The sequence below is a fragment of the Podarcis bocagei genome, assembly GCF_964188305.1.
Source record: "Podarcis bocagei genome assembly, chromosome: 3".
Classification (NCBI taxonomy): Eukaryota; Metazoa; Chordata; class Lepidosauria; order Squamata; family Lacertidae; genus Podarcis; species Podarcis bocagei.
In genome coordinates this window covers 112,202,638-112,229,070 of record NC_138127.1, presented here as the reverse complement: position 1 = coordinate 112,229,070, position 26,433 = coordinate 112,202,638, and the positions used below count along the sequence as shown (strand labels likewise).

The 26,433-nt window shown below is 53.2% G+C and overlaps 3 protein-coding genes across 5 annotated transcripts in view; all 3 read left to right on the top strand.

The window, feature by feature from the left end:
• The window catches only part of GPN1 (GPN-loop GTPase 1), a gene marked incomplete at its 5' end in the record, with an annotated part of 108,944 nt that overhangs the window by 60,347 nt on the left and 22,164 nt on the right, over positions 1–26,433 (top strand). The gene's annotated exons all lie outside the window — the stretch shown is intronic.
• On the top strand, positions 4,906–19,136 carry GCKR (glucokinase regulator). 2 transcript variants are annotated; one of them, XM_081186958.1, is made up of 19 exons: positions 4,906–5,043; positions 6,369–6,524; positions 7,343–7,411; positions 8,184–8,252; positions 8,623–8,696; positions 9,549–9,615; positions 9,925–9,978; positions 10,871–10,965; positions 11,842–11,947; positions 13,042–13,160; positions 13,297–13,395; positions 13,528–13,625; positions 13,875–13,951; positions 14,231–14,327; positions 15,870–15,967; positions 16,180–16,263; positions 16,398–16,547; positions 17,084–17,218; positions 18,012–19,136. In XM_081186958.1, exons 1-19 carry the CDS (start codon positions 4,984–4,986, stop codon positions 18,177–18,179), a joined length of 1,875 nt encoding a protein of 624 aa, XP_081043084.1. In that variant the 5' UTR covers positions 4,906–4,983; the 3' UTR covers positions 18,180–19,136. The 2 variants fall into 2 exon arrangements, with proteins under 2 accessions (XP_081043084.1, XP_081043085.1); XM_081186959.1 differs by lacking the exon at positions 7,343–7,411.
• Positions 20,103–23,446, top strand: CCDC121 (coiled-coil domain containing 121). 2 transcript variants are annotated; one of them, XM_081187962.1, is made up of 2 exons: positions 20,103–21,757; positions 22,130–23,446. In XM_081187962.1, the coding sequence occupies exon 2, from the start codon at positions 22,131–22,133 to the stop codon at positions 23,082–23,084; it is 954 nt and encodes a 317-aa protein (XP_081044088.1). In that variant the 5' UTR covers positions 20,103–21,757; position 22,130; the 3' UTR covers positions 23,085–23,446. The 2 variants fall into 2 exon arrangements, with proteins under 2 accessions (XP_081044088.1, XP_081044089.1); XM_081187963.1 differs by having other exon boundaries at positions 20,103–22,020; positions 22,123–23,446.

The following is a 26,433-nucleotide window of genomic DNA, read 5'->3' as shown; positions in this document are numbered from 1 at the left end:
TTTTTGTAGTGCAACTTATGATTTGTGAGTTGTGCCCGTGGCTATGATGTGTGATTTGATGGTGAGTTTGGGGAGCCCCAATGTGAAAAGAGTGAGGATCCTTGAGGATCCGTGCTTCAAAACTACCTTTTTGGGCCATGGCGTTGCCAGGAAGCCGTGGATCCATAATTTTTATGGTGCAGGCTCTGCTCCTGGCTATGACGTGTGATGTGATGGTGAGTTTGGGGTGGCCCAATGCAAAAAGCGTGAGGATCCATGAGGATCCGTGCTTCAAAACCACGTTTTTGGGCCATGGAGTGGCCAGGAAGCCGTGGATCCGAGTTTTTTGTGGTGCAGGCTGTGCCCCTGGGAATGATGTGTGATTTCACTGTGAGTTTGGGGTGGCCCAATGCAAAAAGCGTGAGGATCCATGAGGATCCGTGCTTCGGAAAAACGTTTTTGGGCCATGGGGTGGCCAGGAAGCCGTGGATCCGAGTTTTTTGTGGTGCAGGCTGTGCCCCTGGGAATGATGTGTGATTTCACTGTGAGTTTGGGGTGGCCCAATGCAAAAAGCGTGAGGATCCATGAGGATCCGTGCTTCGGAAAAACGTTTTTGGGCCATGGGGTGGCCAGGAAGCCGTGGATCCGAGTTTTTTGTGGTGCAGGCTGTGCCCCTGGGAATGATGTGTGATTTGACGGTGAGTTTGGGTTGGCCCAATGCAAAAAGCGTGAGGATCCATGAGGATCCGTGCTTCGGAAAAACGTTTTTGGGCCTTGGAGTGGCCAGGAAGCCGTGGATCCGAGTTTTTTGTGGTGCAGGCTGTGCCCCTGGGAATGATGTGTGATTTTACTGTGAGTTTGGGGTGGCCCGATGCAATAAGCGTGAGGATCCATGAGGATCCGTGCTTCCGAAAAACGTTTTTGGGCCACGGTATGGTCAGGAAGCCGTGGATCCATGATTTTTGTGGTGCAGGCTGTGCCCCTGGACATGATGTGTGATTTGACGGTGAGTTTGGGGTGGCCCGATGCAAAAAGTGTGAAGATCCATGAGGATCTGTGGTTCGGAACCAAGTTTTTGGGACACGGTTTCGCCAGGAAGTCGTGGATCTGTGATTTTTGTGGTGGATGCTGTGCCCATGGCCATGATGTGTGATTTGACGGTGAGTTTGGGCTGATCTAGTGCAAAAATCATGAGGATTCATGAGGATCCGTGCTTCAGAACCACGTTTTTGGGCCAGGGCGTGGCCAGGCAGGCGTGGATCTGAGTTTTTTGTGGTGTAGGCTGTGCCCCTTACTATGCTGTGTGATTTGACGGTGAGTTTGGGTTGGTCCAATGCAAAAAGCATGAGGATCCATGAGGATCTGTTCTTGAAAACCACTTTTTTGGGCCATGGTATGGCCAGGAAGCCATGGATCCGTGATTTCTGTGGTGGATGTTGTGCCCCTGGACATGATGTGTAATTTGAAAGTGAGTTTGGGCTGATCTAGTGCAAAAATCATGAGGATTCATGAGGATCCGTGTTTTTTAACCATGTTTTTGCGCCATTGCGGCACCACGAAACAGTGGATGCGTGATTTTTTTGGTTCCTCCTACAGACTAAGATGTGGTCTACAGTAGCATGGTGTATTTATTTTGTTTCAATATAAAAATCATATGAATTCATGAGGATCCGTGCCTCGGATCCATGTTTTTATGGTGCTGCACCGCGGCAAAGTGTTGGATCCACGTTTTTTATAGTCCAGTTTGTAGGCGTGCCTTCTAGGTGTGATTTGACACTGCATTTATTGGAATTATTTTTTAAAAAGTGGAGGATCCATGAGGATCCGTGTAGATCCGCCTTTTATGCAGACCCGTTATTATTATTATTATATTATATTATATTTATATAAAATAACCTCATAATTAAGGTTTTTCCTTATTCTTATTATTAATGATTATCCTCATTATTCGCCTTCTCCTTATTCTCCTCCTCCTCGCAGCGTTTCCCTGAGCGCTGCTTCCAAGCTCCCTCAGGAGCAGCCCAGGTAGACTGCCTCTGGCCCAGGAGGCTCCGCCAGAGCAGAAGAGGCGCCTGGGGTGCCAGGGGAACCCCACGTCTTTTGGGGTGCAGGGGCCAAAGTCCTGGTTTCTGCCTCCGCCCTGCCGGCTTTTGGCCCGCCTCGCCCTGCCGGCGCGCAGGTAACTTGGGGGCAAAGTCCTACTGGGCACTGCTGGGAGGATGGCGTGCCTGTGGGTGCTGTGGGGTGCCCTGCTGGGCTGGGGTGAGACGGGGGCGAAGGGAGATGGGGGCTGCGAATCCCATCCCTCTCTCTCCCCCCTCTCTCAATTCCCAAAATCCTGGGAACTATAGCTCTGAGCTTCCTTGCAGCGGGTTGGACTAGATGACCCTTGAGGCCCTTCCATCTCTCCCGTTCTAGGATGCTCCCCTTCTCTCACACTCTTCCTCTCCTTTTAATGGACCTCCCCCCCCCCCAGTTGGGCCTCCATTTCCTAGCTGGGGCTCCTATGGGAACTCAAGTGCCAGCGCCTGCAACTTTGCCTGCAACTGCTGGGATTGCTCTGACGAGAGCCAGTGCACTAAGTTTTGGCGCCGCCAAAGGAATCGGGGAGACGTGACTCAATTCCCCTCTCAGAGAGTGATTTAACTCATCCTGATCAAAGCACCCTGGGAACTGGGAGGAGAATATTCCGCACAGCCTTTCCAAGGGAACGCTGGGAGTTATAGCTCTGAGAGGGTCTCCTTGGGAAACTGAACAAGCTACAGTTCCCACAATGTCCCCCAAAGCACCCTGGAAATGATTGCTTGCTCTGGGCGTTGAGGGTTGTGATTCCCTTGACAGAACTACAGTTCCCAACCTCATTTCTCTTCCTAGGGAACTCTGGGAACTGTAGCTCATGGGGGGAACAGGGGTCTCCTAACGGCACTTGGTGCCCAGAATGCTGGGAACTGTAGCTTGCTCAGGGCGCCTGATTCCTTCTCCTTCCAGGCTACCAGAATGGGCTGCCACCACCGGGCACCACCTTGGCCTGCGACTTTGAAGGCACCACCTGCGGCTAGGAGGATGTCAGCACATAGAGTACCGGTGGCGCCCAGGGCAGAGACTGGGCGCGTGGCGCCACCCCCCCCCCCTATTTGAAGGGAGGGGAAGCATTGCTTAGTGGTTATAACTAAGTAGTATAACTCGTGTCCAGATCAAGGGAAGTCATTGTTCCTCTCTGTTCTGCCTTGAATCCACCCTCCCATCACCCTCCCAGGTCTCACCCAGGCAGCTGGTGGAGGACAGAGGGAGCCCAGGGCCAGGGCAGCTGTGCAAGCCTTTGGGAGACAGAGACACACTGTTGCCTGTGGCACCCCTGACCACCATTCAAGGCACCCCAGGGTGCCACAGTACACTGGTTCAAAACTTTTTTTAAAAAAAAATCATTTTTATTAAATTTCCAATTAACAAACCAATCATATCACATTAATTCCAAATTATACCAATACATAATAAACTCCAAATATTTAGCTGAATTTTAAATTTTTGTTGAGGGTAACCATGCTTCAAGTTCAGAAAGGATCCAGTCATCTCATATTTCTGCACCTCTCCCCCTTTGACTGTAAATCTTGCAACCAAGTCTGTCTCATAATGGCGGTTCCCAATTAGAACTGCGTCACACCAAAAGCCTTTTGTTTCCTTTCCAGATCTTCCGCAAAACAAAGCCTTTGGTTAATAATTTTGTTTCCACACAGTTTATTTTCCCATCTCACTTGCTATCAATCATTGTGGCGGTTCTTCTTGGGGGGGGGGGGTGTTAGGTAAATCATATTGAAAAAGAGAAAAGTCCCCCCCTTTCCGATCCGTTTCAACATACCATTCAAGGCACCCCAGGGTGCCACGGTACACTGGTTCAAAACCACTGATCTAAGCACTCAGGGACAGAGGCAGAGGTAGCTGTCCCGGCACCTGGAACGGCACAGATGCTGTGCACCTCGAGGCGGGGCTAGCTGTCCGCGGGGGCAGGGCAATCATCCCAGGGGGCGGGGCGGTGATGACCTGGGGTGGGCCACTGCACCCCCTTCCTCCGCCAGTGCTCAGGGAAGAAGCAGACAATTTCCCTGCTGCTGCTGCTGCTGCTGCTCACAGGAGAGACGGGCCTTTGTCCTGGAGTCTGGCACAGGCTAGGAAAGGAGGGGCCATTAGGTGTGACAAGGGCCCTTTGACCCTCGCCTGGTGAAAGCAAACATGTTTTGCTTCGTGTCCTGGGCTCCAGGGCAAATGCCAGTGGGAGAGACTGGGATTTAGGTTTGAGCCACCCCAGAGCTGCGAACTGCAAAGCCCAAAGATTCAGTTTGGTTTAATCTTCCTCCTGAGTTTGCCAGCTGCTGCCCTCAATGCCTTGGCAGCCACTGCCTCTGGGCCTCAGCTCCACAGCTGCTAGAGCGGGACAGTCTTCCACCTGGGCCTGAGACCCTTGTGGGGGGGCTATGGGAGAGCCGTGGCATTCTTAGTCATTTCATTGTCTTTCTATCCCATTGTATCTTTTTCTCCAGGGAGCTCAAGTGGCACCGAGAGTTCTCCTCATTTAACCCCCACAAAAACCCTGTGTGGTACGTTAGGCTGAGAGGCAGGGACCGGCAAGCATTATGGCTGAGTGGGGATTCGAACCCTGCTCTCCCAGGCCCGACACTCTGTCCAGTACATCTCCCTCACTCCTCTCTCTTGGTGCCCTTCCAACAGAGCCTCTCTCGCCTTGCTTGCCATGCAGCTATCAACAAGGGGCCTGTTTCCTCCTCCTGGTGAGCCAGGAGTGATGCAATCACCTGACTGTGCCCTCCAGGAGATAGAGGGGGCAGCCCTGCCTCCCCGCCCCCCGCCCCCCATAAGCGAGGAACCTCTGCTCTGGACGCAGAGCAATGAGCAGCTTGAATTTTAACTGCCTGGATTAATCATTACAGCAGAGGCCTGATAAGGCCGGCAAAAGCGGCATCCGGAGCTCTGAGCTGTTCTTGGCCTTGAACCATGCGGGGCACCAAGAAATATCCTCATGTCATCGACACGCCAGACCAGGGCAAGTGGGAGGTAAGGACGGGAGCAGGAGCTGGAGAGAAGGGCCAGCACTTCCCTGCAACAGGTGGACCTGCCCCCAAGGGCAGGGGGGCAAATGGTCTGGTGAAAGGAAGCCTGGCTTCTGAGGGGTGGGGAGGGGGGATGGGTGCCTGCATTTCTTCGGAAGGAAGCTTCATGTGTCTGAGTGGCACCACCAGATAAGTAGAAAAGGGGGATGCACCCAGCGCTTGCCCCTAGAAGAAGGGTCCATGCATAACTCTGTCACTGAGCACCTGCCCTGCATGCAGAAGGCCCCACAAGAAGAGCCTGGCTGCAGGATCAGGCCAACGATCCCCTATCTAGTCCAGCTTCCTGTTCTCACAGTGGCCAGGCAGACACCCCCGGGAAGAAGCCCCCACAAGCAGGACTTGAGGGGCACCACAGCCCTCTCTGCCCACCTGCGATTTCCCAGCAGGACCTCCTGTTGCCACCGGTCCCAGGGCTGCGGGAGAGAAGGCAGCCTGAGTCCCCCAGGGTTGCTGTTTGTTGAACGGAAAGATGCTGAAAGAGGGAGGGAGGGCGGGTGGTGCTCTGTTGGAGTGGGGAGTGATGGCCTCTGGTTGGTATGAGTGCCTGAATCATAGAACCAGAGAACTGTAGAGTTGGTAGGCACCCCAAGGTCATCTAGCCTAACCCCCTGCAATGCAGGAATGACAGCGAAAGAATCCCTGCCAGAGGGCCACCCAGCCTCTGCTTAAAAACCTCCAAGGAAGGAGAGTCCACGGCTCTTATTGTCAGAAAGTTCTTCCTTAAACTTCAGAATCTCTTCCTCCAAGGATGGGATATTCTCCCCCGTGCACTGCAACATATCCTGGGAGGAGGTTTGATCCAGGACCTCAGTACATTTCCAAGCCTCTTTCTGAAACTCCTTGAGAAGAGGCGCCCCATATCTGGACGCTGGATTACATGTCCCTTTGAGGCTGCACCCGTACAGCATTGATGTGTCTGATCATATTGTGTATGTCAGTCACAGTGAGTCATGGTGTTGGCAGATTAGCATCTAAATAAAAATAGAAATTTGTCATGGATTTGCATGGCAGCCCTGTGCACAGGTGCTCAATGGGACAAAGATTCTGGGACATGTGTCCCAGGACTTCAAAAGTCCTAGGTGGAAAGTCAGCAAAAATGTGCCACATGCCAAGGGAAAACCCACCGGGAAGTCTAGGCAGGCACAGCTTCTCTCAGGGTGGATCCCAGCAGATCTCGGAGGGCAGCGCCCTGCAGCTGTTCTGCAGTGCTTATTGCCCCCCTTGCGTCTGTTCCCCACAGCTCCCTCCCTTCATGCCTTTTTCTCCCAGCTGGCAGGGTACGAGGCTGCCTTGCCCATCACAGAGAAGTCCAACCCCATCACCCGGGAGCTGGACAAGGCAGACGCTGCACAGATCGTCCAGCTGCTCAGAGACTGTGATGCAGAAATATTCCAGGAAGACGACGAAGCGCTGGTCAACTACAAGGTGACTCTGCCTCTCCCTGCCTACTTGCCTGGGGTGGAGGTGATCTGGAATGTGACCCTTCAACACTGTAGAATCATAGAATAGCAGAGCTGGAAGGGACCCTGTGAGTTTCCAGACAGGAGTTGATCATGATGAGGGTTTGCCAAACGTGTCTTCCTCTTAGCTCATTTCTACTCTTCACCCTGAGTTTGTGCCTTTGGTAAAGGTTGTTCTCTAACTGGAGCGCTTGCAGGCCAGTGTTTCACAACTGTCAGTGTGATTTTTAACGATTTGCCTTGAGGGCACCTTTAACCTCTTTTGTTGTCCAAGGGTATTTCACTTTCCATTCTTAAGTTGGGAAGAGAGTAGTACGGTACTTTGGAAGAGGATAATCAGGCATCCAAACAACATGACCAGTCCAATGAAGTTGATGTTGGGTGCATTACAGTAGTCCAATTGTGAAGTTACCAACACATGAATGACAGCTAAGCTATTTCTGACCAGAAAAGGGTGTAGTTGGCACACCATCCTAAGCTAACATGAGGTGTCCCTTGCCACAGAGGTCACCTGAGCCTCCAGTAGCAGAAATGAAACCGGGAGCGCCCCCAGACTACAGGCCTGCTCCTTCAGACGAGGCACAACCATGCCCTCAACTGGCGAACCCCCCATCTTCTGCATCTGGGAACCACTCACACACACACACCCCCCAAGGTCTCTGTCTTAGCAGCACTGTCTCAGTTTGTTGGCAGCCATCCTGCCCACTGGTTTAGAACAGTCATAGCAGATGCGATGGAGAAATAGCACTGAGTGCCACTGAGACGCTTTTCTGTCTCCCCCAGAGGCTGTACAGCGAGTCAGTGCTGAAGACCATGGTGGACATAATTGCCAAAGTGCAAGAGGTGCTGAAGGTATGGCAGGAGGCAGTGTGTGTGTGTGTGTGTGTGTGTGTGTGTGTGTGTGTGTGTGTGTGAGACTGAGATACAAAAAAATGCTTGATTACTGTCAGGGAAGAGTTAGAAGTTTCCAGTTTCTCAGAGGGAGAAAGCTTTCCCCAAGGAGGGAAGGAGAGCAGTGAATCTAACAGAAGAGAGCAAGAGGAACAAGAGGGAGGGACCGGCTGTTTCCAGGAAAGGCCAGGGTTCAGTTCTAGCTCAGATTGGGAGGAGGGGAGATCCAGGCCAGCTCTAGCCAGGAGGGTAGGAAAAAGAGATCAGAAGGGCGCCTTCGCCATTTGGAGAGTGGCTGGTCACGGAGAAGCAGAGCTCAGAAGGTATCTGAAAGAAGTGACTCTGAGGAATAATAGTTAAGAACCGTTTATAAGATTGTTTTGTTAATACGCAATAAAAAGTTATAAAAGAACAAGAAGCGTTTGTGTGGTGATCTGAAGAGGACAACGACCAGTCCTGACAACTACCTTCTTCCCAAGGTGAGGGGAAGTGACCTGGCAGGGCAGCTTACTCTACGGCATTAACCCCTTCATGCAATAGATGTTGGTTATACTGTATGAGATTAGTTATCTCACATGTCCAGCTACAACCACCGTTTCCGCTGGATGGAGGGCAAAACTATGGTGGAGGCCAGCTATTCCGTTGCTTATGAGGACTGGGCTAGAGGGCCTTTGGCAGCTGGGCCAGGATCAGCTGAGTGGGTGGACACCCAGTCTCTTCCTTCTTTCCTCAGGAGCCAGACAACACGCTCATTGTGCTGAGCGGAGGGGGAGCCTCTGGCCGGATGGGCTTCCTCATGGCGGTGAGTGCCTCCTGCCTCACCCTCCTCTTCCTTCTGCTCCCCCCTTTCTCTCAACCCCCCCCCCTATGCCTGGAGATAAGGGCTGTGCAGCTAATGAAGAGGGCTTGCTGGTGCAGGGAGGGCTGCTGCCATCTGTGGGGCATCCCTGGGGCTTGCCCCCTTGCCCCTGGGAGTCAGCGCTGGAGGGTTTGCCACTGAGCCTGGCTCAGGGCTGCAGCGGGAGGGGGCACCTGCCTGGGATGCCACACAGGGACTGCATTGCTAGGAAAGGCAGGCTTTGCACTGTGGCCTTTGGGGTGGTCCCTCAGAGCTGGGGGGGGCACAGGTCGCCCCACACCTCCCTGACTGTCTTTGTGTCTGTTTCTCCTAGGTATCCTTTAACATACTCCTGAAGGGGTTGGGGCAGCTGCCCCAGTACACGTATATAATTGCTGGTGGGGACAGGTAAGGACACAGGATGAGCAGGTGGGTTGTAAAAAAAGCCATTTGGTACTCTAGGCTACTAGACTGGTGTGTGGGGGGGTGTGTCTGGGACATGTGGGGGACAAATGCATGTGCAGACCTGAGTTTGGAGAAGAGAGTCTTTTGCATGGGTGCATTTGGGTGGTGACTGGAGCTCTAGGCTGCAGAGTTTCATGTTCAAGGGTTCAGAGTTTTGGGTGGATTTGGAGGGCAGGGTGGGATATTATTTATCCTTCCTCTTACTCACTTGTGTGAGTTTGACATCTAGTTAGCAGCGTGTAAAATGACCATCCTCATACCCTCCAACATGTCCAAGCAGAAAACTAGGGTGCACTTATTTCAGGGCCAAGATCTCGCTTGAAAGCATGGCCCCCCAAATCAGATGCCCTGATTAAACTGGGACAGTTGAAGGGTCTGCATCCCTTTGGAGCATAAGATGTGGAAACCTCTAGGACAAGGTGGCTTAACCTTGTTACAGAAAGTTTCAGACCTGATCCCAGCAGAAGCAGCAGTGAAAACAAGAGAGGCAGAATTTGACATTATAAAAATATGGTTGAGATAAAAAAATGGAGTCTAGACTAAGCATCCTTTCTCTTCAGCTCCATGGTGAAAAAGAGACTGAGGAGGGAGGAAGTGGTAAGGAATATTTTCATTTGTTACTTTTCCTACCAAGGGGAAGCAGGGGATATGACCTCACAGTGTCCTCTTTAGCAATTTATAGGGGATCTTCAGGTGTCTTAACCCTTTGCTTATCCAGCAAAACTTGAAATCTCATTTTGGCTGCAAATTTAGTTCCCACACAGACAAGTGCATTTCTTATGCCTCTTCTCACAGGTCTCTTGTAGCATCCCTGGAGGGCCCTGAGGACAGTGCGCTGCTGGGCACTGAGGACCTAAAGAAGGTGAGGCTGCTGGTGTGTGTGTGTGTGTGTGTGGAGAGACCCTTGCCTACCAGCACCCTCGGCTCTGAGTACCCAGCTGCTCCCCAGAGGAGCAAGCACCAGCTACAGATTCTTCTGGTGGAGAGCAGCTCCACTAGGGACATGTAAAGGCCTTGGTTTCCCCTGCCTTGCTGGCAGGAAGAGCGCCCACAGGTGCTCTGGGCAGGAGAGCTGGTGGGTGCCTTTGGTCCTGGGTGGGCTGGGGGGTTATGGGCAGCAGCAGCATAACAGTGACAACTGAGCTCCCTTTTCTCTCTCCTCCTCCTCCAGGTCTGTGAAGGGAAAAAGAAGGTCATTTTCTTTGGGATTTCATGTGGTTTGTCTGTGAGTATTTCATGCAGGACAGGAGTGGAGGGAGGGAGGGACGGGAGGGAGGGAAGGGATATCTCTGTTCCAGATGGGCAGGGGAGCAGAAGGCGAGAGGGATGTTGCACCCCACCCCAGCCAGAAGGTTTCACGTGGAGGACCACAAAAGCCACCTCTGGCAAACTCCCTCAATGTCCAGTGGATGTTTCTGCTGGCAATGGAGAAGGGCCACTGGAGCTCAGTGGTTGGAGCATCTGATTTAGGGCAGGAAGGCACAAGTTTGATCCCCCCTCTCCAAGTGGCACAGGAGGAGATCCCTGCCTGAAACCCTGGAGAGCTGTTGCCAGTCAGTGAGGCAACGTGTAGTTAACTATGGAGCCTGCTGCTGCAGGAGGCCATCATGGCCACTGACTTGCAGGTCTTTGAGAGGAGGCAAGAAATACATGAGGGGGAGAGGGCTATCAATGGCTGCTAGCCACAACGGGTACCAGTCACGATGGCTCTGCTCTGCCTCCACCACTGGAAACAGCAATGCTTCTGAATACCAGTGGCTGGAGATCACGGGAGGGGAAAGTGGATCATGTGCCCGACTCTTCCTTGCGGTTTCCCTTGGGGGCAGCTGGTTGGCCACTGCGAGAAGAGGAGGCTGGACTAGGGGGGCTTCCTTTGGCCTGATGCAACAGGCTCTTCTTAGGCTCTTGCTCTGTGTTTTGCACATTGGTGCCAGGCCTGGAAGAGGAAATATGGGTCTGGGAGACGGAAGTAGCCCTTTCCAAGCCAGGGGTCCCCTTGGAGCTTGGCCTTGGAGGAACATGGCCTTTGGAGCAGAAGCTGCCTGCCTGTGCCTGCAACTAAGGCATGGCCACTGTGGCTGGTGCCGCCTCACACGGGCTCTGCTTGCTTGCAACAGGCTCCCTACGTGGCTGGGCAGCTGGACTTCTGCATGAACAACTTGGACATCTATGTCCCAGTTCTGGTGGGATTCAACCCAGTCACCATGGCCAGGTAAGGGGGGGAGGGGCAGGGGGCAGGTCCGGAAGAGCTGCAGGGTGAGCTGCCAAACACTTTGCCCAGTCTGGCCAACCCTGTTCAGAGCATCTCGTGTGCCAGAGGCCAGAGGCGCTTGGCTGGGGGAGAAGAAGGCAGCTAATGGAGATGGGTTGAGGATTAAATGTGTAACTTTAAATTTAAATCACCAATCCCACATGTGGTGGGGAAATATGAGAGTAAACAGGCTGTGAAGCCCTTTTAGCAGAGTAAAAAACACACAGCCGCTTTTGCAGCTTACTGGAATCTAGGAATTAGGCAATTACACCTCTTATCCCAGTTTATTTGTAGTCTGCTGACTTTCCCCCCTTTGTGCTCTTTGTTAAGAATGAACTACACATTTTAGTAAGATAATCAAGAAATCCCCAGCTAAAGTAGAATGAGAGTGAGTATGGAGTGGGATGCAACCTTCTTTCTGCTTCAGAGGTTGGGCTTTGGAAAATGTTCATCTGCATTAACAGTAATCTATAATCAGTGGCGTAGCGTGGGGGGTGCAGGGGGGGCCGGCCGCACCGGGCGCAACATCTGGGGGTTAGGGTTAGGGGGTGCAAATCCACGGGTTAGGGGGCGCAAATCCATGGGTTAGGGGGCGCAAATCCACGGGTTAGGGGGCGCAAATTACTTGCCTTGCCCCGGGTGCTGACAACCCACGCTACGCCACTGTATATAATGAACATTCTAAATTCTCCCTGTGGCAAGCAAGAGGAGGTCCATGTGGGGCTCTGGGGAGGGTGACCGTGTGGAGGTGGAGAAAGTGATGAAGTGGCCTGGGCAGCGGGGGGATCTGGGCAAGAGGTCCCTGCCTGCCCTCTCACACCACGCATCTCCCTGCAGGACAGACAAGATTGAGGGCTTCCACTCCACCTTCCGGCAAGTGGCCGAGAGGATGGAGAAGTTGCAGGAAACCCACCAGGCCTTCATCCTCAATCCTGCCGTGGGGGTGAGTGCTGGGGAGTGGGGGGGGGCCTTCCCTGTGCTTCCCTCATCAGACCTACCATCCCTGCGCATCCATAGCACATACAGGCATTGGTGGGGCCGAGGGTGGGCCACTGGAGAGAGCAGCCCACAGATAGGGGGCAGGGGCTGTCACCTCTGACCGAGCCCATTCTCAGGGTGTCACCTGCTGCACCTCCCTCAGGTGAAGCACCTGGAAGAGGCCCTTGGATGGTTAGGGTTCTTCAAAAGGCTTTGGTGCCATCAGTCAGTGAGGAAAGGGTGTGCCAAGCCAAACATCTCTCTGCAGGCAGGAACCTGTTCTAGAGTAGAACCCGCTGTCAGAGGCTTAGTGCTGTCCAGACTCCGGGCTCCCAGCCAGTTCCAAACAATTGATTTATTTGACAAAGTTCAAACGTACATCTCCAGCGTTTCCATTAGCCTCCTTCCCCTTGAGCGCAGTTGCTCCCTCTAAACTTACTTCCTCGTTTTCCGCACCCAGCATGCAAGTCTGCAAAAACTCCTCCCCTTACTTCCTCGGTGTACAGCCTGACTTGTCCCAGGCTCACACTCCTCCTCCCCCCCCCCTACGCCAGACTGACTGTCAGACGACAAGCTGCTGATAATCTCTTTAGGCTCTCTATAACTGCTGGTTTCTGTCCTTTCATCTTTTCCCATTTGCCTCTCCCTGACATCCGCCCCCCTGTGCACCCCATTCCCTGCCCTCCCCAGCACTCACATATATGAAAAGAAATGGAATTCAGTAAGCATGTTTACCTGAAATCTACTTCCTTCAGGTTCTATCTTTCAGGGCAATTTGTTTCGTCATCAGCCCTGCAAGGGGGGGGGGAGAGAGAGAGAGTGCTCACTTGGGCTCCACATGTCTCTCGTAACAAGGGCTGCTGGCTGTGGGCCTCAGGGTATGCTTTAGTTGTGCTCCAGTGTAAGAGCTTGTTCCCAGGAAGGCCTGCGATGGGCTAGTGCAGGCAGGCAGGATTGCCAGCCCAGTCCATGGGGCCCTGATCTCTGGCACATCCTGGCAGCTGCCACGGGGCATTGGGACCAGGCAGGGACCGGTCTCAGCCCGCTGTGCTCTTTCAGCCTGAAGGGCTCACTGGCTCATCCCGCATGAAGGGCGGCAGCGCCACCAAGATCCTTCTGGAAACTCTGCTCCTGACTGCGCACAAGACAGTCTCCAAGGACAGCGAGATCTCAGAGAAGTGAGTTATGGAGCAGAAGCCAAGCAGGGCAGCCTCTGGGGTGGGGAGAGGAGCCTCTCTTAGCTCCCAGTCCCTCTCCTGGCAGCTGGCCAGCAGCACAAAGCCCAGCAGAGTTCTCTCTGAATCCTCTCTGCAGGTGTCTTCTGGAAATCCTCCGCACCTATGAACGGGCCCACAAGGTCACCTATGGTCAGAGCAAGAAGATCGCTGCCCTTGTGAAGCAAGCAGGGACCAGGTGAGCCTCAGGTGGGCAGGAATTTATTCACAGCAACCAGAATTTATCTTCCTTGAACCTCAGCTCCTGTGGGCTTTGGCCTGTCAAAAACTCTCTGCCCCCCAGCACAATCTCTGCATCTCTCCGCCACAGCCTACAGAAGAAGGCTTATGTCTACCTGGTCGGCTGGCATACGCTGGGCATCATCGCCATCATGGATGGGGCCGAGTGCATCCCCACCTTCGGGGCAGGTGAGCCCTACCAGGCAAGGAGGGTGAATTCAGTCTGGGCAGAGAGTGGTTCTGTAAATGTGGGACCCACCGCCACCAGAACGTCCCCATTCACCAGGCCCAGGAAATGTCATGTGCTGGAGGAGGCTGCAGGCGATTGGCAGGAGGTCCCAATGCGTGTGCATGAGTGTGTGAGAGAGAGAGACAGAGAGGGCGGGGGTTCCTTCCTATGCAGACACTCTCTTTTCTGCTTCTCCCTTCATGGCACAGACATCAACGATGTCCGGGGCTTCCTCATTGGGGACCGCAGCGAAATGTTCAACAGAGAGGCTGATCTGATTGCACAGGTGAGTGGTCAGAGGAGGAGGTTGTTGGGACACCTCCTAGGCTGGGGTCTTCTCCTTCTTCACCTCCTCCTCCACCTCCATCTCCTTCTCCTCTTTTCGGGGCTTCTGCAGAAAGGGGACACCAAACCCAAATGCACGGGCCCAACCCCGAAAGCAAGAGGAGCTGCGCCCTCCAAGGGTCACCCCCTTCTCCAAGGCCCCCCTCACATGAGAGACCCCCCACATGCCCCCCCCGAAGCCAGGCATGGACAGCTTCTTCTTTCTGTTTTTCTCCTGCAGGGCCCCAAGTTTGCTTTCTCTGAAGAAGATTTTGTGAAAACAATCCTCCCATCACTGACGGAGCTGGATACCGTCCTCTTCCTTTTCACAGTGGATGGTGAGAGACGGGGGGGCCTGGGGGGACACAAGGGCCTCTTGGGAGATGCTGGAGAAAGGAAAGGCATCTCCACATGGTTAGACTATGGAGGCAGAGATGGCCACCAAGTTGGCTGTTATACTTTGAAGAAAATTCATGGAGGACACAAGGCTGGGTTCTGCCTGCACTGTCAGAGTCAAGATACTTCTGAATAGGACCAGTTCCTGGGCCCCAAGTGGAAAGGGGGCTGGCTGCTGCTGCTGCTGCTGCTGCATTCAGATCCTGCTTGTGGGCTTCCTTTCGGTTGGCCACTGTGAGACCAGGATGCTCCGCTAGATGGGCCTCCTGTGGCCGGATCCAGCTGCAGGGCCCTTTGGATGTTCTAGGGAGCCATGAGGTGGGAGGACGAGGGAGTCTGCAGCTCAGCAAGCACAGAAGGGATGGCAGAAAGGGGGCTGCTGGAGCCAGCGCTCTGGGGGCTCCTGACCACCTACCCTCTTTGCCCGGTTCAGAGAGGGGGCTGCAGCTCAGCGGCAGAGCAGGAGGCGGCTCTGAGGTCCAGCCACCAGCATCTCTAGGTGAAAAGAATTTGCAAGGAATGTGAGAAGAGACTGGCCATAGTGGTTGGATCAGGTTATGATTGGCATGGGGAGGATACATTAATTACAACTGCCAGTCTTCCATGTGTCTGGGTTACACAGAGAACCCCATCCTTGGCAGCAAAATACAGAAGCTTGAAACTAGGCTGCAAAGCATTATATTTTCTGAGCAAATCCAGCTGCTTGATATTTTGTTCTGTTTTCTTATATTTTGTTGGAAGCCATTCAAAGTGGCAGGGGCAACCCAGTCAGGTGGGTGGGGTAGAAAAAATATATCATCATTACTACTACTACTACTACTACTACTGCTGCTGCTGCTGCTGCTGCTGCTGCTACTACTACTACTACCAAAGGTTAGCTGGCTTAGCCCCTCTTAACAAAGAATCCAGCAACAACTTCTAAAGTAAGTAGAATTAGTGTTTACTTACTTAGCAGTCTTGCATTGGATCACAGCAAAGGTGGGCAGCAGTAAAACTATGCAGGTAAAATACTTAAGGGTTTCAAAATATATAGCTGATTACAAAATTGGATTGTGCAGTCAGGGAGATCGCCAACATCCGTCTGACTTGAAGACATGGTGAAGAAGTGAGAGAGAGAAGCGACAGGAAACAGAGGAAATGACATCGCACAGAGCTCTCTCTCTCCACCTTTTACATTTCTATGGTCCAAATCTGCCTGTCTAGCAATTTACAGCCCTGTGGTTAAATAGCCCTTATACTTCTTAACTGTTAAATTTTGAATGCTAATCTCCTACACACCATCCTGTCCCCCAGAGCCCCTGGAGACAATCCTGGGCTGCCTGGACCAGTGGCTGGCTCCACATCAGACAGCCCCACCTGTGAGTCAAAGGCTCCTCTCCCTCCTTTCCGTCAAGGGAAACAGCTGGTGGGGGAGTGAGCACCCTCAACCCTCTTGTGCTGCCTTCCTTTGCCACCAACACCCCTCTCTCCTCTCTTGACTGCAGACAACCTTGATGAAGTGGAGAAGTTGGTGGTCCAGGTGAAGGAGAGGACCTCCAACGTGCAAGCCCTTTCTCATGCCACAGTTGGGCAATACCTGCCGGTAGGTGCTCTCTGCAAGGTGGGCATGTTTGCAGGCCCCAATACCCGATGACTGATGGCTACTGGTCACAGTGGCTATCATCCATGGTCCACTGCCCTGGAGGGGCAGAACCACACATGCGAGAGGGCTCTGCCCCCCCCCCATTGAGCAAGCCCCTTTTGGCTGACTGTCCCCCCTCTCTCCCTGCTTTGCCCCCTGCCCCCCCCCCCCAGGCCTCCCTCAAGAAGCTCTTCCCCTCCATCATCAGCATCATGTGGCCCATCCTCTTCCTGGAGTATGAAGGCAAGTTCATCCAGGTGAGGAGCAGGGAGCCACTGGCAAAGGGGAGGGGGAGAGTTGTGTCCAGGCTGGAGCCGTCCTGGCCTGGCCCTTCTCTGCCCACCCTCCACCCTCCACTCGCCCATTCAGCCCACCCCCCGTCCCTTTGCAGAGGTTCCAAAGGGAGCTCAGCACCAAGTGGATCCTGAACACAGTCAGCACCGGGGCTCACGTCCTGAAGGGCAAGATCCTGCGCAATTACATGGTGGACCTGCGAGTGAGCAACTCCAAGCTCTTCTGGAGGGCCGTCAGCATCCTGCAGGTACAGGGGGCAGGGGCATCCCAGAAGTCTCCCCTGCAGGGCCATGGAGCTAGTCGATGGGTGTCCACTTCCCAGGGGGAGGGCTGGCCAGCAGAGTGCCAGCAGAGTCTTGCTTTGGCCACAGCAGCGCCTGGTGCAGGGTCAGGCCAGCCGAGGTCTTCCGCTCAGTCCAGCTCCCTCCTTCTTCCAATTTCTAACACTGAGACCCTGCCTGTCTCCCAGATTTGCTTGTACTGTATCTCAATCATCCACTAAGCTGCGTTGGGAAGCAATGGCGGGCTTTATCCTTGTGATCCTCACAGCAACCATCTTAGGGAGGCTACTCATGGAAAGACAGAGCCCGGTCCAAGGACGCCCATGAGCACCGTCAGGGCAACATGGTGACATGAACCTGAGTGACGTTTGCTCACATCACAGGGGCTCTGTGGGGCCACCACCTTGCAGGAAAAGCAGAGCTCAAGTCCCCACACTCAGGAGGGACCTGTGCCCTTTGCCGCCCCCTGGCAGCCCCACCCAACTTCCCTCTCTCCCTCCAGAGGTTCTCGGGCCAGACTCATGCCAAGTGCCTGGAAGGTCTCCTGCAAGCCATCTATGACCCTGAGCCGCTCTCTGAGGATCTCCGCACAGCTCCAGTCTCCAAGCACATTGCCGTAGCAACAGACAAGAGCAAGGTAGGCAGGTGTTCTCTCCCTCCCTCCCTCCCTCCCCCCCCCCGCACCTGCCCATCCCACTTCATCTGGTCATCCCACACTTGTGCCATGACACAGGAGGTACAAGTCACACCAAACACTCCTCTTATTGCTGTTTATTTGTGGTCTACTGACCTTTCCGTTCTCTGTCCCCATTGCTAAGAATGAACCACCTGTTTTAGTAAAAACAAAAAGATTTTACTTTCATTCAATACAGACAGCAAATAAATCAAAGTGGTATGCAGGTAAAAATACTTCTTAGTTGCAAAATGCAAATTTAGTTTCCAAAATGGAGTATGGTATCCCAGAAGAGCCCATATATGTGCATCTGCTCACATTGCTGGCTTGAAAGGAAAAGAGAAACTGGGGAAAGGAGGAAGAAAAGATTAAGATGCCCAAACCAATGGCTTCAAGTTACAAAAAAGGAGACACTGATTAAACATCAGAAAAAAACTTTCTGACAGTGAGAGGTGTTTGACAGTGGAAGCGTCTCCCTCGGAAGCTGGTGAACTGTCCTTCCTTTGAGGTTTTAAAGCAGAGGTTGGATGGCTGTCATGGGTGCTCTAGCTGAAATTCTTGCATTGCAAGGGGTTGGACTAGATGGCCCTTGGGGGCCCTTCCAACACTATGGTTCTAAGATCTTTTGTCCTATTTCCTGCCACAGGAAATGCAGGAATACAGGAACTCTGCATTCCTTAACCCTTTCATATGCTTATTAACAAACATAATGGTCAGTTTGACTGCAGATTTCCCCACATCTCTTCCATTTGTCCAGGTTGTACCCACGGCCCTGCTCTGCCTCCTGCGTAGCTGCTCGGTGCCAGAGGCCCGCGCCCGCCTGGATACTGCTCCCTCCCTCCGAGCCGCCCTTGACACTGCGCTGAATGCTCCTGGAAGGAAGCGGGGGGCTGACAAGTCAGAACCTGATGAGCAGAGCACATAGGGGGGGGGACACTTCTTCCAAGGGGTCCCAGAGCCTTGAGCCCCAGACGGTCTTCCAAGCAGAGGCACTCAGCCTGAGGAGAGAGGCCTCCTCGCCTGACACTGCCCTGCTGGTGCTGGCCTGTCTTCTCCCAGTGGGGAAAGGGGTGGAGGGAGGGGATGAGGAGGGATCTGGGATGAGAGCTACCGAAAGTGAGGCCAGGACAAGGAGCCTGCTCTGCCAGGAAACAGGTTCTTCTTCCCTTTGGGAGATGGATCTGTGCCTCTGGGGAATGCCCTTCTTTGCCCCCTGGCAGGGTGAGCCTTGCCCCCAAACGACTCCCTTGTCTCAGGAGCTGCCCTGCCATGCCCTGTCCTGCCCTTCTCCTCCATGCACCCCTGGCATTGGGCTGCCATGCTAAAGTGGGCGTCAGCCTTTCCTGCCAGCCCCTCCGATCTGTGCTTTCTCCTTGCCAGCTCACATCCCTGGCACTGCCACCTGTGCCCTCTTCTGCAAGGCTGGCTGCCTGGTGGGAGACAGGAAGGGCTTCAGATTCCCAGCCTGCCCTTCCACAGCCACCAGCACCCAGCTAGGCAGCGCAGACTGGGCGCCATCCACCTGCAGACTGAGCCCAAGCCAGGTGGGTCTTAGAGAGGCCTTCTCCAGGTCTCATGAAATGTCCTGGGGGACCTTGCAAGGCTTGCAGCAAATTGTCTGTGGTGCCTGTAGTCAGTATATGCTGGCAGTGTCATTGTGTGGGCATGGCAGGTGGGTTGGGGGTAAAGGGACCTGGGTCCACCCTGCCCCCTGGAGCCCCTGCCCCTTTCTCTGTCTCAGTGCATGAGGTTGGCACAGCTCATTTCCTCCGTTTCTGCCCTGGAGCCTGAGCTTGACTGTGTCGCTCCTCCTGTCTTTGACAGGGAACCAGCTGGCGAGTTCTGGGCTCCTCTCTTTTTGTAATAAAAGATGTGTCTGTGCGCTGGGTGTCCTGTTCTTGCTCGGTTTGGGGTGGGTGACTGGAGTGCTCAGGTTCTAGAAAAACATCCTGAACCACCCGCAAGGATCAGACTGTAACCTCTCTCCCCAAATACACACAACGTGCACACCATGAACTCTGAGGGCTCCACGTGGCAAAGGAATGCTTTCATAAGGCCTAGCTTGACCTCCCACTTGGATGGAGCATGTGCCCTGGGATGGCGTCACGGGTGGCCTTGACCACACCCCACCCCAGCCAGTATCCCTCTTCAGCTGGCCTGGAAAAGTGACCCTTGCTCCTGTGCATATGTACACAAAGGGTGCATGTGGCTGCTGGGTGCACTTTTGCTGTTCAGGAAAGGGAGAGGGTGGAAGCTGTGGCCTTGAGCTCCTGTCAACAGGAAGTCAGTCATTCAGAATCATCAGAGGTGGTTCCTGCTGAGACAATGGCTGGTTTGAGGTTTTGAGAAGAAAGACGCAGGGCTGTTTGATGGAGCCCCAAAAGAAACTGGTAGCCAATTGCACAGATTGAAAGTTGGCATGTGATTTGTCCTGCTGCCCCCAGATAGCAGTGTGGCTGCAGCATTCTAGCCCAAATGAACTTTCTGAACTATCTTCATAAAATGCCATTACAGTGGTACCTCAGGTTACATACGCTTCAAGTTACAGACTCTACTAACCCAGAAATAGTACCTCGGGTTAAGAACTTTGCTTTAGGATGAGAACAGAAATCATGCAGCAGCGGCGCAGAAGCAGTGGGAGGCCCCATTAGCTAAAGTGGTGCTTCAGGTTAAGAACAGTTTCAGGTTAAGAACAGACCTCCAGAACAAATTAAGTTCTTTTTTTAAAATAAATTTTATTCAAAGTTATAACAAAACATATTTTCCAAAAACATATCCTTATTTCTCCCCCATTTTTCCTCCCCCCCATAAAACCCATCTCCCCACCCCACCCCCCGACTTCCCTCAGTTCCAGTCTTTGGTTTCTCCAAGAATGCTATTTTCTGCATGTTACAGAGTTGTATAGATCCTCCAACTGTTTAGCTTATTATTATCAGTAAAAAAATTGTGAATGTTTATTCAAAACCTGCCAAGGAGTCCAGTTCGCTTTGTTGCATCTTCAAATACTTTGTGAAAGGTTCCCATTCATCCTTAAAGTCACAGTTATCCTTATTTTGTAGTTTATATGTCAATTTTGCCAGTTCTGCATAGTTCATCAATTTTTCTTGCCATGATTCTTTAGTTGGAGTTTCTTCAGTCTTCCATCCTTGTGCTACCAGAACTCTCGCCGTAGTCGCATACATGAAGATGTTTTTCAACTTTTTTGGCAAGTCTTTCCCTACAGAACAAATTAAGTTCTTAACCTGAGGTACCACTGTGGTGCAATTCATCCTGGAGGTAACCAGAAAGTGATTGACTGTGGTTGCCTCTGACTTCTCAGATACCGTGGTACCTCGGATTAAGTACTTAATTCGTTCCAGAGGCCCATGGTGTTGCGACATCTGCCAACCTGTGTTCCTCTTAACCTACAGTAACACATCTGGTTACAACTCGTGAACCTTGAGTCTTTGCATGGTTTAGGTTTGGCACTGGGATGGGCAGGCAGGAATTCAATAAGCCAAGCATTTTCAGGTATGCAAATGCAATCCCCTGTATGGACAAGCCAAACCACTGGGTTAGCACTACCAAAGTGCCCCCCCCCCCAGCCTGGGCAGTGCATATGTTGTCTTCTGCTGCCCAGATGACAGCCCCCCTCTCGGCCTCACTGATGAAGGTGGTGTTCCAGGTGCCATCCAACCATGTTGGGACTCCACTCGGTATTTGTGTAGTGTTTACTCCTGAGCCTTTTCTTCTTTCATAGAATCCCAGAGTTGGAAGGGACCCAAGGGTCATCTAGCCCAACCCCCTGCAGTGCAGGAATCTCAGCTAAAGCATTCATGACAGGGGCCAACCGACCTGTTTAAAAACCTCCAAGGAAGGAAACTCCACCACTGGAAGATCACTCCCAAGGCAGCACAGCAGATGTTGAGGATAAGAGTTTTCTTTCTCCTAGGTGGGCTGCCTTTCCAGGTGGACAAGCTCTTCTGCCCAACCAGAGGCTACTCAGGAGCAAACCACGTGGAAGTTAGGGTCAATGTGGGGGGTCGGTGCCCCCTGGGACTGGTATGGCAGGAGGGAGACAAGCGGTAGGGGGCGCCAGAGCCAAAGAGACTCCGCAGAACCAACTCAAACTAGTTTTGCCCTAGTTTTCCGCTGAGTTCTCCGAGGGGGGAGGCAGACGCGGGCCGGCGGGCCGGAGACACAGCTCAGCGGCCCAAAGGACCTCCCGGGTTACAAGCCCCGCAGCAGCCGGCCGTCGGCGCCTGTCGAACCGGAGCCCCGGTCGGTCCCGAGCATCGTGCCTCCTCCTGGACGGGCCCGCCCGCCCCACACTTTTCTTCGTGCCCCCCGGAGCCTCTCGGGCCCGTCGTCTGGGGAGGCTCTCGGGAAGCTGGAAGGAGCCCCGCCTGCCTGCCCCTCCCCTCCCGGTCGCCAGGCGACCGACAACACATCGAGGGGCCTCTCCTCCGCCTCCCGGCTCTACTTTTTCGTGCGCCACGAAGGACCCTCCAGCGCAGCCTGCAAGTAGAAGCCCTTCTGGCCCGGCGGGGACTGCCCCTGTTCGACTCTCCTGCGCCCGGGAGAGCCCTCCTCCACCCCCAATTCCACCGGGAGCGGGGCCAAGAGCCGCTCAAACTTTCGGTTCCTAACTTAGCAGATGAACATTTTCCTCTGCCCTTGAAGGGGGGGGGGGCGTTGGCAGCTTCCCGGCCCCTCTGGATTCCTCTGAACGGCCAATGCTCCGCGCTTCAACTGCTCAAGAGCGGGGGGCTCTGCGCACGGAGCACGTGAGCGGCGGATCCTACTCCGCTCCCCCGAGGGCCCTGGGTTAGTCGGGCTCCGCTCTTGGACGACTTCCAGCGCCCTCCTTCTTCTCCTTCCTCCTCCAGGGCTCAGGATGCCTCGCAAGCGCCGGGGGAAGACGCTGCCGCAGGCGCAGCCAGCCGGGACAGGACGCGCAGCCCCCGGGAGCGGCGCCGAGGACTCCGGGGGTAGCCCGCCGCAGGAAGGCGCCTCGCCGCCGCTGCAAGGGGAGCTGGAGCGCGTCTGCTGGGAGCTGGAGCGGCTGCGCGGGCGGCGGGCGCAGCTGCGGGCGCAGCACGAGCTCCTGGAGCGGGAGGCGCAGGAGCTGCGCGCCGAGAGCCGGGAGTTCCTGGACTACGTGGCCAAGCGGGCGCAGCGGCGGGAGGGGGCGGCCGTCTTGCTGGGCGACGAGAGCCGGCAGCTGCTGGCGCAGATCCAGCGCGAGCACCGGGAGCTCCTGGCCCGCTCCGCCGAGCAGGAGGCAGCGCTGCGCGCGGAGCTGCTCCGCCGGGAGGCCGAGCTGGCGCGGCTAAGCGCCGAGCTGGAGGAGCTGCGCGGGGTGCGCGCGCTGCAGCAGGAGCAGGCCGGCCGAGTGCGGGAGCTGCAGCGCGCGCAGACGGCGGCCCGCAAGGAGCACGTGCAGCGGCGGCAGGAGGCGGCGGCGCGCTTCGCGCAAGCCAAGGCGGCGCAGGAGCGCGAGGCGCGGGAGCGGGCGGCGCGCGTGGCCGGAGAAGCGCACCAGGTGGCCGCGCGGTGCCTGCTGGAGCACAGGCGGGAGGCGCAGCGGCAGAACCGGGAGCTGAGGCAGGAGCTGGCGCGGCTGGTGGCGAGGGCGCGGGCGCTGCAGGCGCACAAGGACCGGCTGGAGGATCGCGTGCAGCGCTTGCGGCGGCAGCAGGACTCGCTGCGGGATTTGGCCCTCCTGCGCCGCGGCGGCCCCGAAGGAGGAGAGCGACCGGCAGCGGGGACGCGCGGAGGCGCAGGAGGGCGGGCGCCCCTTCTCCGCAGCGCAGGGCAGACGAGCTGCCTCCAGCCACCCAACTGCTGAGACGCTGACCAGGGTCCTGGCGGAGAGAACCTTAAGACGAGCCTACGAGGAGCCTGGTGGATCGGGCCCGTGGCTCAGCTAGTCCAGCCTCCTGTTCTCACGGTGGCCAAGCAGATGCCTGGGGGAAACCTGCGAGCAGGATCCGTGCGGAAGAGCGATCTCTCCTGTGGCTGCCAGCACCTGGAATCCAGCAGCAGCATGGACTGTGGCCACAGAGTATAGCCTCCAGGCTGACTAGTAGCCATCGCTAGCCCTCTCCATGGGTTTGTCGAGTCCTCTTTTGAAGTCATCCCACCTGGTGGCCATCGCTGCCTCCTGTGGGAGGGAGTTCCATAGTCCAACTCATGCACTGCACTGAACCCATTTTATTTTTTTTATAATAATTTTTATTACGTTTTTTTTCCAAATTACAGATAGAAAAGAAAGAACATAGACAGTAGAAAGAAAGAAAAAACAGAAAGTCTCAACCGTTTCAACAACTTATTTCAGATTTCTATCGGACTTCCCCACATCTCCCACATAATGCATTCTTAACAATAAAGTTATCAGCAAATTATAACCTTGTTTCATGTGTTTCTTTTTACTTTCAATTGCAGTTTAAGTTTAAATCTCTTGTTTTCCATTTACTCTTAAAATATAACATATTGTCATTTTTACCCATTTAAACCTTGATTCTTTCATGAAAATTATCCAATTTCTTATATAAACCACTTTTGTTGCTGGGGCTAACATTCCAAATCATACGGCGTCTTAAGATTCATATAACTTATAATACTTTTGCAAATAGTCCTTAAATTTTTTCCAATCCTCCTCCATTGCTTCTTCTCCCAAATCTCGGATCCTTGCAGTCATCTCGGCTAATTCCATGTAGTTCATCAGTTGCGTCTGCCAGTCCTCCAGTGTGGGCAAATCTTGAGTCTTCCAATGCTTGGCGATAAGAATCCTTGCTGCAGTAGTAGCATACATGAAAAAAGTTTTATCCTTCTTTGACACCTTCTGGCCGACAATGCCCAGGAGGAATGCCTCCGGTTTCTTAGGGAAGGTGTATTTAAACACCTTTTTTAACTCGTTATATATCATTTCCCAGAAGGCCTTCACTCTTGGGCAGGTCCACCAGAGGTGAAAGAATGTCCCTTCAGCCTCCTTACATTTCCAGCATTTATTATCGGACAAATGGTAAATCTTAGCAAGCTTGACTGGGGTCATGTACCACCTGTATACCATTTTCATAATGTTTTCTTTCAAGGCATTACATGCCGTAAACTTCATACCGGTGGTCCATAACCTTTCCCAGTCCTCAGACATGATGTTATAACCAATGTCCTGAGCCCATTTTATCATGGCTGATTTAACTGTCTCATCCTGAGTGTTCCATTTAAGCAGCAAGTTTGCACTGAACCCATTTTAATCAGTTTTGCTTAACTGCTGTTGTTGTAATATTACTTAATGTGGTTTAATATCTTATTCTTTTCACAGTTTGCAATTTTTTTAGGTTGCTGCTTTACAAATTGCTTTGTCGAGGTGTGGTGAGTTGAGATAGAAAAACTGTTAATAAAACAGGATGGGAGGCAAACTCTCATTCTGCAGGGACAGATGAGGGAAGCCATTTCAGTGGCCCTACTTAAGGGAGCCTCACGACTCAGGCTAAGAAAACCAGGAGGTATGTTGGGGGTGCGGGCAGATCTTTGGTTGTGGTTCAGCAATGGTAAGGATCAGGGTCATGGCTTAGCTGGGCCCAGATAGTGCCCGGGTGCAGGATCTCCCTACATTCACTCCTACCTTGGCAATGTAGGATTTCTACCTGGAGATATTTTTATTTCAGGAGGCCTCTGGCTGCAAAGCAGCTGCTCAGTCACTGTTATGGACAAAGGAGGGGCACCCAACCCACTCCTCAAAAGCATTGGCATGCTGTGCGTAAGGACTTGACACATCAGAGTTCCAGGACACAGGAGCTTGCCCTGCTACTGAGCAATACATGCACACACGGCCACTGACTTATGTACGTTTCCGTCTGTTATACTGGGTTCCCAGTGTCATAATAAGGCAAGGAAACCCCATTTTCTGAAGCACAGAAATTCACTAAAATTAGTCAAATAGTTTTATTTAGTTCAAAAAGGTGATAAAAATTGTGATCCCAGGATGGAGGGGAGGGGACCTGACTCATGGCATGTATGGAACAGGGACTCCATAATTCTCAAGATGTGACAACACATACTTAGGATACCCCTCCTAACTGACAAAGGGACCAGACTAGTAATGGTCAGAGGGAAATGAGACTCAGGACTAAATAAAAATGCCAAGGGATGCCTTCCTGACAAAGGGATATGTAAATACTTTAATTGACTTGTGGGGTGTGGGTACTTGAACTATGCAGGATAAACAGGAGCAGTTCTGGTTCTCAAATTTCTATCTGACACCATGCCTTTTCTGTGACAAAAGAGGCCATTTGCCCTTTGTTCTGGACTTTGTTTTGTTTGGGAGTTGAAAGCTTGTTGCAACAATAGACAATCAGGTTTCCTAGCTTCTGTTTTGCTTCAATTTGCCTGGCTGTGATCTCTTGCTTGAACCTGACCAATTCTGAACCCGCAGGGCTAGACCCTACCGAAGCTGGGAAACAGTTAAGTACCGTACCCCAAAATTTTGTCCTTATCAGTCCTTAAGTGTCATCAACTAAAGGCAGCCCCCGTTTCCTAGACACACAGCCTGTGACTGGGGAAGGTGCAGGATGGGCTGTGTTTTAAGTGACAAGCTGTGACTTGGACACATTAACCCCCTGTGGTTTCCAGTCAAGATGACAAAGGTATGATGGCCAGACAGGCACATGAAGGGCTGTATGAGACTTAAAAATGGAAAGCATAATGCTGGTGGTCAACAAAAGAGGTTTAAAGAATGTAGCATAAACACTAACAACTGGGAAACACTGGCCTGCGAGCGCTCCAGTTGGAGAACAGTCATCACCAAAGGTGTCATGGGCTTTGAAGACACTCAGACTCAGGATCCAAGGGAGAAACATGCTAAGAGGAAGGCACGCTTGGCAAATCCACACCATGATGAACTCCTGCCTGGAAACCAATGTCCCCACTGTGGAAGGACATGTGGATCCAGAATTGGCCTCCAAAGTCACTTACGGACTCATTGTTAAAACTGTGTTTATGGAAGACAATCTTACTCGGCTACGAGTGATCGCCAAAGAAGAAGATGCGGTCACTTGCTTAACGCTTTGATGGGAATGTCTAACAAAGGATATAAACTAAAGGTAAAGGGACCCCCTGACCATTAGGCCAAGTCATGACCGACTCTGGGGTTGCGGCGCTCATCTCGCTTTATTATGTAATTTCTTCCTGCCTGA